Raw genomic sequence first — 15,135 nt, forward strand, 5'->3', positions numbered from 1 at the left:
AAGTACAAAATTGTAAATGTCAATTATGCCCACTCTTGACCAAGATTTACAATGAAACAACCATAAATCTAACTCAAAAAAATCCAGAAAATGTATCTACCTGTTCGATGAATAAGTAAACGCTAAATTGTGATTGCCAAACAGGGCCATGCTATACAACTAATTCTAAAGCGATGAAATTACGAAATCAATCCAACACGCAACTGCAGACTGTAGTTATTGTGGATGCAAAAAAAACCCAATTCGAAAACGAGTTAGTTAGTTAGTTTGCAAAGTAAGAAAAGGCACGATTTAAATTAAAAAGAATCCCGGATAAATCGGCGTAATTCCATTAAGATTTTTAAGAAACTGAATCCGCATAATACCTCTTTCTTTTTCTCTGTCTTCCTTCACCGACTTCACGCTCTCCTCCAAAACTGCGTCATTGCGTCAATTTTAGGTCTCCTTCTTTCCTTCAAATACCTTCATTAATTCATTAATTCATTCATTCATTCATTCATTCATTCATTATCTCCCCAGAAACTTCCTTTTTATCATCATCTTTCCAAACTTGACCCAGATTGGGTGCCGCATTCCCAACACACTTTCCTTGCTTCTTAATACATTGACTCTCTTTTTCTCTCTCCTCTTCTTATATACGGAGTACTCCACTCCCCCCTTTCAAAGTTTAAACCAACCATTTCTCAGATCTATACAGTTTTACAAACATGGTTCATCAATGGCGAACTCTTCTTTTCTCTCTCCTCTTCCTCTCTCTTCACACTCACTTCGTCGTCTCTGCAGATCCACCTTCTCCGTCTCCATCCCCTCAACTCCCCGCTGATTCGGATTCTCTCTCTCCTTCACCAATCTCCCTTCCTCCATCGCCTACTTCTTCTCCTCCATTATCTCAACAACCTTCAGACATTGCGTCTCCACCTTCCTCCTCTTCACCATCCCCTTCTCCTTCACACGACGCCGTATCAGACTCTCCATCCCCAGCGACGTTACCAGAATCCGACTCTTCTCCTTCTCCTTCTACAGCACCGTCTTCGGCGGCGGACGAGGTTGCCAAAGTACAGAGTCAAGAACAGAAGCCTTCTAGTGGAATGAGTGGCGGCCATAAAGCGGGAGTCGTTGTTGGAGTTATGGTTGGAGTGGCGGCGGTGGGTTGCGCTGGGTGGGTTTACAAGAAACGCCAAGATAATCTCCGAAGAACTCAGTATGGGTACAACACAAGAACTACTATGATTTGATTTTATTTTATTTGATCAAATATACATTCTTTAGATTTGAATTGGCTACAATTTGATTGTTTTTTGAATTACTTGTCGATTAATATACTTTAGTAGGAGAGGAGATTGTTCATGTAATAGTATAATTAGAAAATTTTATTGGATTTTGGATTTGAATAAATATTCATTGTTAGTCTATTATTGGACTAATTGTTAAACAGGGAGTCAAATATTATTCGATTATGTTCAGATTATAGTCAATTTCAAACTCTCTGGTTCTATAATTAATTAATATATTGTTTCAGTGATTTGATCATTGTTTATAGATGTTTAATCTGTTATAATAATGGTAGAATTAATTTTGCAGAATTTAATTTCCGAGTTTTTCAAATTTAATTGCCTCAGATCCACCTTTTCTTTATTGCTATCCTTCGGCTCGAAGCAAAGGTGTGATTTGTTGGGTCAATTGAATTTTGGTAGACTAGGGTTTCTTGTTTGTCATTGGCAAATTTTTGCAAAAGATAATGTATTATTTTTTACTCATAAAATTGTCATTTTTGTGCATGTCGATAAAAATAAGTAAATATATCTATCTCTACAAACAAGTCATGATTTTGATAATATCTGAATAAGTCTAGCACCCATCAATTTTAAACAAGTTGATGGATGACAAGTTTTTTAGACAAACATTTAAGTTTTTTTATTGTATTATTATGTTATTATTGTATGTTTAAGCTTATTGTTTTTTAGATTTTTTTAATATTATTTTTACGCTGATCATTTTTTTAAGAAAAATACTTCTTCCAATTTTTTTTTTAGTTGCAACACTTTGCTTTTTTTTAGTTCAATAATATTTGCAACATGACTTTTGCACTATTCATACATTAATTTTGACTAAATTTTCTTACTCCTTTCGTTTTTAGGAGTCACATGTTGATCGGCATAAGTATTAGGAAAGCATAGTTGAATTTGATATAATAATGACGTAAGTGAGGTAGTTGACAATAAAAAAAAAACAAGGAAGTGTAAAAATTGCCATAAATCGAATTATTTATGGTTTAAGTTAGGTCAAAGGAAAGTAAAAAATAAACAAACAATCAAGGAGTGGGTAAAACCAGATCCAGCAACACTCCTCAGCTCATCACTGACCAAATGAAGCTCCTCAGTGTTATTCACCTCAAGCTCTTCAAGATCTCTCAAATTCCGTTGAACACCATCATCCCCAGTGTTAGCATTCCCTCCAATACTGTGTCTTAGCTGCCTAAATAGATCAATACTAGCTTTTGTTTGCAGAAACAAAGACACGTCATTATCTTCCTCTCTTACAATCCATTCTATATCCAAATCACACAGTTTGAACTTGATGACCCTTCAAACAAATTCTTCTTAGCTTAGCTTTTCCCCTCTTCTTCTTCCTACCACCAACTTCAGACTGCCTTCCCCCCTCCCCCCCTCTTTCTCTTCTTCTGTGCAACTCTCTTAAGTTTTGGAGTCCTCTAGGGCGTGTTTTCAGTGTTCGTGCCAGTGGTTGTGGAGAAGGCTGTGTAGAGGGCTGTGGAGATGGATGTGGAGATGGTTGTTTGTTTGATAGGCTAGCTAACCACTCATCTTCGGTCAACACACCAGCTTATGGCCTTTGGGAGGAAGAAGAACAACCTACTGCACTCTTTCTAATGCTCCGCATGGAAGATAATTTCACTCTCCTCTCCTATCCCACTAAACAAAAACCCTTTGGTTTGGTTGCTTTGAGTGATAGGATTAGGGATTTCAGTTTGAGTAGATGCTCTATATTGTGAAGGATTTGGGTGGGCTGCTTTCAGTTTGAGTAGATGCTCTGTATTGTGAAGGATTTGGGTGGGCTGAGTTAAGTGAGGAAGAGTTACTTGGTTGGGATTATGTTGAGGAGGTCTTATTGGGTTGATTAGATTGGTTATGGGCATGTTTTCCCCTCTTATATCTCTGAAAACCCCGGAAGTTTGGTTCTATACAAGGGTGTAAGAGGAAGTTGTGGTAACTGGGGTTGCTCAAATGTTGTTAAGGATAAAATCTCAATGTATCCATGTATATCCTTTGTCTGTGCAGCTCCTATAATGTCCTCTTGACACTTAATTTCAACATTCCCAGTGGTCAATGTCCTTCCTTTCATCCTATAAAACATCCTCACAGTTGATGGTATATGTAGATTAGAGTGTTTGAACCCCTCAACTACAATTTGCCAAAGTCCATTCACTCCCTTGCTTTTTTTTTTTTTATTTATTTATTTATGTATATACGGTTTTAAGTAAACACCCCCCCCCCCCACATACTCCACAATGTTCTTGCCTTTGAATGTTGTGTCCCTAAACTCCCCACCTAATTTTATCCTAAGATCAGCAAACTCCTCCTCATACAAGTGTGCCATGGTGCCGAGAAAACGAAAATAAAACCACATTGCAATGAACACGACACACGAAACTAAAACAGAAACACGACTCGAGAACGAACACAATACACGAAACCCGAAAATAAAAGAAGAACATGACACAAACACGACCGTGACCAAAATACCATACTTAATCACCTACATTGTTGGGTAATAAGGGACAAATTATAGGGTAGGAAATTAAATAAACCCATGCTTAATTAAGTAATTTCATGTGACAAGGCCAATTACAAATTTTTCCTTTGTTAATTCATAGAAAAACGCTCAAATTCATAGTTTAATCAACCAAATTGCATCAATTTCAACAAATCAATTTTTTAGGGTTACCAATCAACAAAAGCACAAATATTTTACTAATTAATCATCAAATTCGAGATTAGGGTTTTAGTTTAATACCTTATCGTCTTTTGCACACCAATTAAAGCACAAACATCGAAAGGGATGGGCTTGAGGCCCATTGGATGGATTATAAGTAATGAACTCCTACTCTCAAAGAGTTCAAAGGGAAACATTATTAAACAATTCGAAAGCACAAAAATTTAATTTGTGTCCATCCGTGGATGTTTTTAATGTGTTGGCTACTACCGGAAAGAGGTTGAGCATACGGTTGTTAATGAACCCATATCCATATATTTGCCGGTATGAAAATAGCTCACACTTGATGAGATTTACCTACTTAGGTGTGGAAGTGTTGCCGATTCTTATGCAAATTGTGACATGGGTTATTCTCTAGAGCACCTATGAGCGTACAGGTTACAGACGTATGACCAGTATAATGCGTCACTTTTATTGGCAGAGATTCTGATTAATATACATGTTCAATTGTGTGCTTTGAGTGATGGGTTTCTAATCTCCTATTATGTTTAAGATGAAAGTCACTTGGTAGGAAAGGGATCCTAGATTAAATGTCACTAAGTGTCAATTCAAGTCACAAGGCATTGACACATATTCAATTGTTTGTTTTGTCCAAAAACAATTTCTTTCTTTCTTTTCACATCTTCAAACCTGTTGGGGATTGTTGGAAGTTATTTATGTTCAAAGAAGCCCATAAAACGAGAGTGAAAAAAGTGAGGATGTTTTGTCCAACATTGGTAAAATACCATCCTTACTCCTTTATTTATTGGGGATCGGTAGTATTGATTGTTTGAGAAAGTGGAAGAGAGGTCTTGGTGGGAACATACACACACGTGTACCGAGCCGGGTCGGGTCGGGCTCATACGTGGGATGGAGTGGGTCGTGGGCCTACATATTCTTTGTTTTAACCATCCGTTTTGGTTGTCATTGTTACGAGGAATTTTATGATTGTTAGTCTGTTACAATATGCATGTAAATTAACATTAATAAATCAATATTTATTATCGTAGAATAACTACCTCTTTATTTTTCTTCAAAAATTATTTTAACCAATAGTTTAATACCTATTGGGATTTCATCACAAATGCATGGTAGAAAAGTTAAGAAAATTGTTAAAAATATCTATTTACTCCAATTTGTACGTGATTTTCGTTGTCAAATAAATGTTATACATGTTATTCATCACGATTTTGGTTTAAAAAACAATTAATTATTTTAATGAAAAGCTTAATTTCTTTGGTCATATACTATTCAAGAACTGCGGAGTATAATTTTCTATTTTTTTTTGTAACTATTTCATGCATTATGATGGATGAGAATGATAGAATATTTGTTCCGTTAATTATAATTGCAATAATTAATCATAAAGATGACTGAATCTATTTCATTTATTTTCAAATTGGAAATTATGATTTTTTTTTTTTTGATAAACAAATTAATTCATTGATAAAAAGTCATACGACATCTACATAAAGATTTAAATCTAACAAATACATAACAATCGAATCAAATAAAAACTTCATTTCACCATAGCTACGATCGTAGTATATCAAACATTCTGTATACCCTCTTTTATATCGCTGAGATTTACAACCTTCATTGACGAGGGGGTCTATAGATCTGTTGTAGCCGTGACAAATATGATTTTCGTCTGATTCATCTGATTGTAGTCGAAAGATCGACATCCTCTTCGATCCCGCATAAATCTTTACCAAAGAAACAATCTGAATTAAATTAAACACACAAAACTTAACTAGAAACAAACCCACCATAGGGGTACTTACTAAACTGAAACAAACAAACCCACCATAGGAGTACTTAATACACTGAAACTATGTAATTTTATTGAGATCTAACGCAAAAACACAACAGAATTGAAAGAGAAGGGGCGGAAATAACTAAATTTTCGAAGAAAATTGGCTATTTTCGCCCTAGAAACCCCTAATTTTTGTAAACCCTAAAAAGGGAAATTATGATATAAATATTTTTGATTTAATTTAAGACGAGATTTGTTAATAATCAATTGTGATCAATTGTGAGCGAGGGTATAATAGACTATTCTATAGGGGGACACCAAAAGTGCAATTATTAAATTAACCTCAGGAGTTCCCTTATAGAATAGAGATCGCCCGTTGAGAACTGATTAAGCATTTAAGCATTAATATCTCCTTGTAACTCCCCTCTTTTGACTCTTGAAATTGTCGTCTTCTTGATTATATAAATATATAATCAAGACTTCATCAACACATAACACATCTCACAAAAATGCAAACACATTCATCATACCTCTAATATCTCTTCCGTTTTTGAGCAAGTACCCTGGTCCCCAATCAAGTCTTGTGAGTGTACACAAGTCTTGATGTCGTGTTAACCCTGGAGGACAACCGCAAGTGTTTTACTATATCGAGATAGCGCGAAATTGTCTTTTAGAGCAGTGGTTCGGCCACGACGCAATAATCGTTCTAAATTGTTTACTTCGTTCATCACAATATCGAGATAAGTTTATTCCAATTACATTATTGTTGCAACTTTGTAATTTTATTGTATTAAATCGCAACAAATGCACCCTTAATTTACCTTTATAAAGTTCCTTGTAAGAAAAAAAAGAATTACAATCAACCCAAAAAGCTAAGTCAACTGCTTCCCACCATAAAAGTTTGACATAGTTGAATTGAGTTATGGAGCATAATTAGCTAGTTCGTCAAAAAAAAGGTCTCACGAAGTGTTACTAACGTAGTTTATAGGCAAAACAGATTATCAATGTAATACTACTATGTAGTATGTACTATGTATGGACAAGTAAATAAAAAACAAAATTGTGAAATAAAAAGTTAATTGGTCTATCAAAAATATTACTTCGTATATCACAAGGATTACTCAACATAAAGAAAAACTGTTGAAAACTTTATATTATTTCGGCTTCCAGTAAACCAATTTTTTTACACTACAAACTAGTGTGAAGCAGACTATTTGTACAGTATTGAATCAAGGTGGACTTTAAGAGAACACGATCATATCATAAAGTCAAAATTTGTATGTGTAATAACATGTATACTTATGTTAGCTTAAATAATGGTATAGGATATCATGTATGCCCCAGTGAACCTGGGAATATATTCATTCTATCTGTGGAATATTGTATCAGGAATCTGGTCAGTGTTTATAACAACACCATGAATTTTCTCTGTTCGACCCAAAACACCTCGGCGAGAGTTAGTGAATGGTGCTTGTGTTGGTATCTGCACATTTAAAGGTATGGGAACTTCACGGGAGTGACCTGAAATACACAAAGCACCGGAATCATCTTGTTCCCAGTACACTTGTACCATCACTCCTCTTGGATTTTCTACAGATTCTGTTCCTGGTATCCCCACATACTCGGCCCCAACGGGTATCTGTATACAGAATATCAAGTCAAAATTAGGTTAGAAAACCATCATTTACTTGTAATCTTATCACATTATTCACATCCATTGGCATACCTCAACTGAGGTCTCGGATGTTGTCAGATTTAAGGTGACCAATTTTCCCTCAGCAGCAGCACTTTCCATCTCTGCCTGTCTTGCAATATTTAAGAAAACTTCTTCCAGACTTGTCAGACCAAGCTGGATATCTGCTATGCAAAACTCCCCTTCTCTTTCTTGCAGTTCTTCAAAAAACGTCTGTTTTAAAAGAATAAATCTAACCGATATCAGCAACATCATAAGAAGAAAGGAACTCGGTAACAAAAAAAAGAAACATGAAGAATTTCACCGTTAATAGCTCTTCTTTTTTATGAGGAATCACAAAAGTCAGGAAGGATTTGTTCTCTTCTTTAGGTGCTACCCCTAGACGCTGCAACAAAACAATTAAGTGAAATTTAGACGCTAATAAGATGAATCATGGAGATGATATAAGAATAAGAAATTCCGGGTCCATATATAACATACATCCTTAAAAAACCGCTTGACAGCCTCTTGGTTTTTCATATCAGTTGAATCTCCCTCTCCTTGTACAGGGGTTCCATTAAGGTTCTCAACGAAGCTCACATTGGCTATGAAACCAGTTCCAAAGCGTGACTTCAATCTGATAGAAGTTCCAATACATCGTAGTCTTCCTTTGGCCATAATTCCAATGCGGTCACTCAATATGTCAGCTTCTTCCATGGAGTGTGTAGTTAGAATAATGGCTCGTCCTCGTTTTGCATTCTCTATTATGTCCCATACATGCCTCCTGCTAATAGGATCCATACCTGTTGTCTGCAGTTCAAATTACAACTTATAGCATATATATATGCTTTATTCAAATAAGATGAATACAAAAGTTTTGATCAACTGCATGAATACATACAGGTTCATCCAGAATTATTAGTTTAGGATCACCGATAAGTGCAATTGCGACACTTAGACGACGTTTCATTCCTCCACTGTAACTTGAAGTCCTCATTTTCGCAGCATTAGTTAATCTCACTTCTTCCAATGAATCCTTAACGACCTGAATATCACAGTTTAGATGAAAATATCATTTGAAATGGATAGAATTGTCATATAAAGGCACCTGGAATAGAGACAGACGACAGTGAATGGTCAAATTGGTTAGGAAAACATACCGTAGAAACTGCAGCCATAGGAAGACCTTTTATATTTGCAAAGAGGTTGAGGTGCTCTTGACCAGTCAATTCATTCCAAAGAATATCAAACTAGATTGCAAGAAACAGGCGGATCAGGTTCTTGGAAGTTGTTATCCTGTTTGACTACTTGGAAGTGTAAAATTAAACAGTATCGGAAGACTACCTGTGGACACACGCCTATTATTCTGCGAATGTTAGACATGCCAACAGAGCTTCGGATGGAATTCCCATGGATCAATGCTGTCGATCAACAATATTTATGGGTTCAATTATAGTAAATAAATCTTAACCAAAAAGTATAAATTCTCAGACAAGATGTTAGTTCTGTTACCATCTCCACCGGTTACAGGTGAAATACCAGTCAAACAATTGATAGCAGTAGTTTTACCAGCGCCATTGGGTCCCAAAAGGCAAAATAGCTGATCCTTAGCAAGATTCACCCATAAGCCCTGGAGAAAGGACAAATAAGTTATTCTGTTTTTGTATACAAAAAACTTTAACATTTAAGTATTTTTTATCAGCAGCAGAAATTGCCTAGAACAATATACAACATGATCTCTCCTGGGAAATGTTACGTGTATTTTGAACAATACCATAAGCCTAAACCTGAGGTTTGGTTGTTTCATTAAGGCTCAATTGAAAACTAGGTTCTCAGACTAAGCAGCACATAGGAAAAAGTAAATCATTCTAGAAACTTTTAGCACAAATTTCTTCTCGTGTTTATCTTCAGGACACTTTTCCTTGTTTTTAACAGGAAAATCTAAACACTATCAAAAAAACAAAAAACACAGGCAAATCTTAATGAAAACATAGTTCATAACTTTGAATTGTGACTTTTGTCCATTCTGATGTAACATAGTGCATTGCTATTGTCTGACACAGAAACTGAGATTCAGTTTACCCTGAGAGCATGATACGGAGGAGTCCTGTTGCATTTACAGCATCCAAGGGTTGTTGATCCAGGATAAACCTTTGCAAGGCCACGTATTTGGACTGCAACATTTGAACTAACAACACCTTCATTTGCTTGCTGTTTTACATTGTTCTCCTCTTTAAGAACATCCTCATCATCAGTAGTTATTTGCTCAACTTGCAAGGAAGAACGAAAACAGGTACAGATACCCCCCTCTGATGCATCCATGTTAAGTGCAGTTAGTTTACCCAAAAAAGCTAACTACTAGAACAGTTGAATTTTGAGAGAAGTACTGAAAGGTAAAAGGAAAGTACAAGACTTGCTACCTTGTGCCTTGCTTCCACCTTTTCCAGTCCAATATCCAGGGTACAAGAAGTAGAACGCGGATTTTCTTACTCCATAAGGGTTTGGAATAATATTGTCAAAGTAAAGAGCCAAAACAAACCACAAAACAAACGTCCCTAACAGCCATATGAAGACGTCATTCTGTCACGGAATACAAGTACTTAATGGTTAGCCCTAATACAGCAGAGAAGCCTACGAAAAGATGGACAATATTTGAATGTAGGACAGGAGCCAAAAGGATCGAAATCACATTGGTGCAAATGAACAGGGGAACTCTAACTTTAGTGGACTTTATTATAGATACATAGGATTTGACTCACCATTGTTAGAATACATTCATCGTCATTGGGCGAACATTTTGTCCGTCCACTCCAGCTCATTCCAGGGTCTTGAGGTGTCATAGTAGCATCTGAGAGCATCTGAAGAGCTTTGGCCAGCAAATTTGGAGGGTAGAAAGACCATATAATTCTGTATGCTTGAGAAAACCTATCACTGTATGGAAAGCCAAATGCTGTCACAATCTGCACGATATAGAATAACATCAGCCAACAATTTTCTAGGTTTCTCCAACTTTTAACTCAGAACTAAAAAGGGATTAGAGAAACTAGCCTGAGTGACTAAGCCCACAATGAAGTTGTAGAATCCTATGTTAGTGGCTGAAGATGACTGGCTAATGAAGGCTGATAGCGCAAATGCAAAGGAAGTCTGACATATAGCAATGAGCAGGGAAGAGGTCAGTGGATGAAATAACTTGTAGTAGTATTATGATGATGGAAAAAAGTGTTTTAACAATAAATATCACTCGATCTTACCATGTTCAATTGGAAAAGAAAGAACACGAGGAATAAGATTGCAAAGCTGTTGTGTGTGAAGAAATCAAATTGAAACATCATCCCAAATAGTACAATGAAAATTGATGAAACAACCACAAGAAGGCCCTCCCAAGCTAGCCATGACATCCAATAGGCGGTATCATACAGACCCATCATACTCATCGCCTGAAAAAGCAACAAAATATATTAGCCATGCATGTAATCTTTAATTTCATTTGAACTCTTATCAGAAAAGGGAAATAACCTCTCTAAGTTTTAGTTCTTTCTCCATAACTAGGGAACTTAATTGGAAAACGAAACCAAACATGGCAACTGCAAGGAAAAAGGTTGGACCGATAGTGCCAATGGTGGAGAAGGGGTCTGCTGAAGGATGCGCAAATTCTTTTAAACCAACAGTCCAGCTAAAGTTTGGATCTTACCAAGCAGGAAATAAAAGATAAAGCATCATTAGATATACATGAAGATAAAAAATACTTGATAGTATTTAAAAAACGATGATAAAGAGATATAGAAATGGAGGATACCTCCCATAAGAAACCTGGCAATCTCACGTTCTGCAGCAATCTGAAGTGGAATCTGAAATTTGAAGGTAGGATCTTCATACTTTCCTCTCCTTTGTACTGCCGTGGAATTAGTTTGAACACCATAGCTTATTATGCTTCTATTTTGCTCTACAAAATGCAGTGCTCCTGGACAATACATGGGATTTCTAAGAAGCCATACATCAACCTCAGCTTCTGTCGCAAAGGACCTAACCTGCATAACCAATTATCGTTAAACATCCTTAAAGAGTTAAAGATATAGGGGAAATGTTATACTACTATAGAGCTTAGCATTTAATTCTGCCATAACATGATAAAAGTATAGCTTAAGTTCTCATATAATACAACCAGCAGTAAATCATGATGTAAGAACAACTAAACTAATCCTAAATCATTAGAAAGAATATCAATATTACTGTGAATTGTGTAGTTAGTGTTGGGATCAAATTGTGTATACTTTTTAGAGTGCAATTAAGTCCAAATTGTGTTTACTTTCAACTTATTTATTAGCTATAATTGATGTTGCATTAGTGCATCCAATTCACCTGATTTTCACTCATCTAAATTTATAACTTATTTTAGTTAAAAGTGCATCCTTACTTGTTTTACTGGACTTATTCTTCCTCTATAACGTGATTGGGTATGATTTATCAAAAACATTACGGATTAAGTTAATGTTTTCTAATAATTCGTATTAGTAATTCAGATGACACTATTGATTCCATACGGGAAATCCCATCAAAAAATTTTAAAAAAAGGGGTTACCTTAGACGGAGGAATAGGACGACCGGGATTATTAGCCCTAATCCTCGAAACAATACGATTGATATTAGCATTGGAAGCTCCACTGTAAACAAAATCATAGCAAGGGAGTTTAACGAAGAACTTATCCTCACATGGCGGAATCGAAGGCGAAACAAGCGGTGTTGGATCAATAACATTGTCAAATAAACTGGTGTTCTTAAATTGGGCTTCAATAGATTTTTGGATACAGAACATCAAGAAGATGAACACTAAAGAAGAAAATAGTTGAAGGGTGGTTGCCCATTTGTGACGCCATGAAAGCAATGCGTTTTTACGGAATAAAGCTTTCAATTGCTGGAATAATAATGGAATCCCCTTCTGCAATTCCATTATTATTCGCTTCAGGTACCAATTTGGATAAGCCGCTCGTGTTGGTGTTTGATTTCGCAATTTTCAGATTGTTCTGTTTAATTCGTTGTGATTTTGAATGGGGTTTGGGTTTATTTTTTTTAAATAAATAAATTTTACAGATTTGAGTCGACTTTGACTGTGTGAAGGGAGGTAGAAGGAAATTGCGTCACTACTTGCGTGTTTGGCATGTGAAAGGCTGAAGGCGCGTTGGATCTCCTGGAATTATTTTTTTGGTGCGAATGAGCCACAAGGGCAATATAAATTACAAATGGGCTGGAATAACTATATTTTAAGGTGGTTAACGATGAACATGATTGTCGTACGTATTAAACTATTAATTAATTAATAGACCTGGTAAAACTGACCCAGACCCGAAAAATCGACCAAATTGATCCGATCTATAATCCGAAACTAATCCAAAGCAATGACTTGAAATTAAACCGAAAATCAAATAGAACCGACTCGGAAGTGATTTGACCTGAAATGACCCGGTATCCGAATGACCTGAACTGAAGTACCCGAACCGATCTTCACCCGAAACCGAACTAAACCGAACCGAAGATAAATGTAAATTTTTAATTAACCCGAACCAATCCGAACCAAAGAGCAACTTGAATTTACCAGTTAGTTTTAAATACAAGTTTTTCTTAGCTTTTCATATTATTACTCAGTATTATATAATTTTTTTAATTATTTTCTTTTTATTAATTTATACTCTTTTGTGTTATAGGAAAAAGCTATGATAGTATTATGATAGTGACCATCAAATTTAAAGAGAAATAACTTAATCAAAACGCGAAACTTAAAAAATCTGATCTAAACCGAAAAACTCGATCTAACCCGAAAAACCCGTTCCGATATGAACCGATTTGATACTAACCGATCCAATATGACCCGATCCGATATTGACCCGGGAGTAAATATTTTTTTGAGCTAATTTGTTGGTAAAATAATATTTTGTAGTTCTACAGTAGTTCGTACTTCATAGTAGTATTTTCATTTGAAGATATAGCATTGTCATTTTGAAATAAATTTATGATTATATTTTTGGTAAAATAATATGTGTAGCTTTAGAGTTTTATAGGTTATTAATTCGACTTACTATATTTGATAAAAATTGGTAATTTGAGAGTAACAATACTACATGACCTTGCAGTACAACACATTTTAGACGGCTTGACTACTGATATAAAATTAGTACCTCAACAGGTTTCATCTCTACTATAACTAAATACTCTTCTGATTTTAATTAGCTCATATTATATTTAAAATTTATAGGAAATTTTTACGGTTATGTAGCCTTGGACGCAATCGGATCAAGGAAAAAGTACTCTCATTCTTTGAAGATGATCATGATGATTTTAATTGAGAATTATCCTATAACGTTAGTTATATGTTGTAAATCAATTGAGCATAAAACATGTGATCAACAAAGTACATTGCGAGCAAAAAAAAGAAGTGAAACACACTTTTTATTTATTTTTACTTTGGTACTATAATTTAGACTTTTCTTCATATAATAGCATGTTACATTATTTCACTATTTAGATGCTTTTAACTAGATATTATATCTAATTTTTCTTCCGAAAATTTTGAATAATTTTTGTTGCATATTGTATTTATTGTGATTAGTTTCAATAATCCAATTTTCAGTTAGGCAGAGCGAATACTAGTCACTCCCTTTACCCAACCATGTTCCAAAAGAAAAGTCCAAAACAAGATAGCTAATTTAAACAAGAAAGAAAAGTCTTTGTAAAAGTCACTCTACCTGTAACTTGCAACTTTGTAAGACTTGCTGAAATCCTTTTAAAGTCATTTTATTTGTAACGAAAAGTAATACTCCAGACTTCGTATATACTTTCCAAAGTGAAATGAAGTCTAAAATGTTCACTCCATCCATTCAAACTTGTTTTATTGTATGAATAGTAATATGACAAAAGATATGTAACTAACTTTCTTGTTGTCATCTAAAATATTAGTGCTTATTAGTACCGTCCAAATTATAACCACATCAGAATGAATATGTCGAAATTTGAACCGCTGTTTAAATCATGTATAGATCACAACCGATCTGTACAAATCATGTCTTGATCAGAATCGATCTGTCTATATCATGTAAAGAGTAGAACTGATATGTCCAGATAATGTCAAGATCATAACCGATATGTTCAAATCATGTCAAGATCAAAACTGATATGTCTAGATCATGTCAAGATCAAAATCGATCTGTTTGATCATGTCCAAATCAGAACCGTTCTGTCCAGAATATGTCTTGATCAAAATCGATCAGTCTAGATCATAACCTATATGCATGTCCAGATCATATACAAGTTATAATCGATATGTTTAGATCATGCTCAGATCATAATCAATTTGTTTAGATCATGTCCAGACCGTAACCGATCTTTTGAGGTCATACACATCTAGATCATAGCCTCTTTATTCATATCAGAACTAATATGTCCATAATCAAAATCGATATGTCTAAAACAAAATCAATTTATCCATATCGATCGTATACGTCCAGATCAGAACAAGTATGTCTAGATCTGAACCGATCTGCTCAGATCATATCCACATCAGAATATTAATACACATTTCATGTTAATGTTAATGTTAATGCTATTGCTAATACAATATTTCATGTTCATATTGGAGTAATAAAATAATTCATGTTAATACAATAGGTATATTTTTTTGTCCTCTTCTTATTTTGTTTACTAATATTAATATTCATACTTTGTACAA

General features: G+C 35.0%; 2 protein-coding genes across 3 annotated transcripts; one reads left to right on the top strand and one right to left on the bottom strand.

The window, feature by feature from the left end:
• The first annotated feature begins 347 nt into the window (after window positions 1-347).
• Window positions 348-1,432, top strand: LOC110797898 (early nodulin-20-like). Its single transcript, XM_022003024.2, has one exon. It carries the CDS (start codon window positions 708-710, stop codon window positions 1,233-1,235), a length of 528 nt encoding a protein of 175 aa, XP_021858716.1. The 5' UTR covers window positions 348-707; the 3' UTR covers window positions 1,236-1,432.
• A 5,441-nt stretch (window positions 1,433-6,873) lies between these two features.
• LOC110797908 (ABC transporter A family member 2-like) lies at window positions 6,874-12,497 on the bottom strand. Of its 2 annotated transcripts, XM_022003040.2 has the most exons (17): window positions 12,129-12,268; window positions 11,998-12,034; window positions 11,215-11,446; window positions 10,935-11,104; window positions 10,670-10,855; window positions 10,467-10,562; window positions 10,178-10,378; window positions 9,839-9,998; window positions 9,501-9,727; window positions 8,931-9,048; window positions 8,763-8,839; window positions 8,579-8,668; window positions 8,320-8,463; window positions 7,920-8,228; window positions 7,744-7,824; window positions 7,473-7,652; window positions 6,874-7,385 (listed from the first exon to the last, which is right to left on the bottom strand). In XM_022003040.2, coding segments are annotated over exons 1-17 (2,583 nt in total). In that variant the 5' UTR covers window positions 12,131-12,268; the 3' UTR covers window positions 6,874-7,112. The 2 variants fall into 2 exon arrangements, with proteins under 2 accessions (XP_021858732.1, XP_021858731.1); XM_022003039.2 differs by having other exon boundaries at window positions 11,998-12,497.
• Between the last annotated feature and the right edge of the window lie 2,638 nt (window positions 12,498-15,135).

The sequence above is a fragment of the Spinacia oleracea genome, chromosome 2 (assembly GCF_020520425.1).
Source record: "Spinacia oleracea cultivar Varoflay chromosome 2, BTI_SOV_V1, whole genome shotgun sequence".
NCBI classification, from domain to species: Eukaryota; Viridiplantae; Streptophyta; class Magnoliopsida; order Caryophyllales; family Amaranthaceae; genus Spinacia; species Spinacia oleracea.

Bases quoted from the DNA above. Each gene is read 5' to 3' on its own strand.
- LOC110797898 (XM_022003024.2), top strand. From the start codon at position 708: ATGGTTCATCAATGGCGAACTCTTCTTTTCTCTCTCCTCTTCCTCTCT.
- LOC110797908 (XM_022003039.2), bottom strand. From the start codon at position 12,366: ATGGAATTGCAGAAGGGGATTCCATTATTATTCCAGCAATTGAAAGCT. The intron at 11,105-11,214 runs GTATCCTCCATT...CTGCTTGGTAAG, and splicing joins TGCCAGGTTTCTTATGGGAG to ATCCAAACTTTAGCTGGACT. The intron at 7,825-7,919 runs GTATGTTATATA...GTTTTGTTGCAG, and splicing joins TCAAGCGGTTTTTTAAGGAT to CGTCTAGGGGTAGCACCTAA.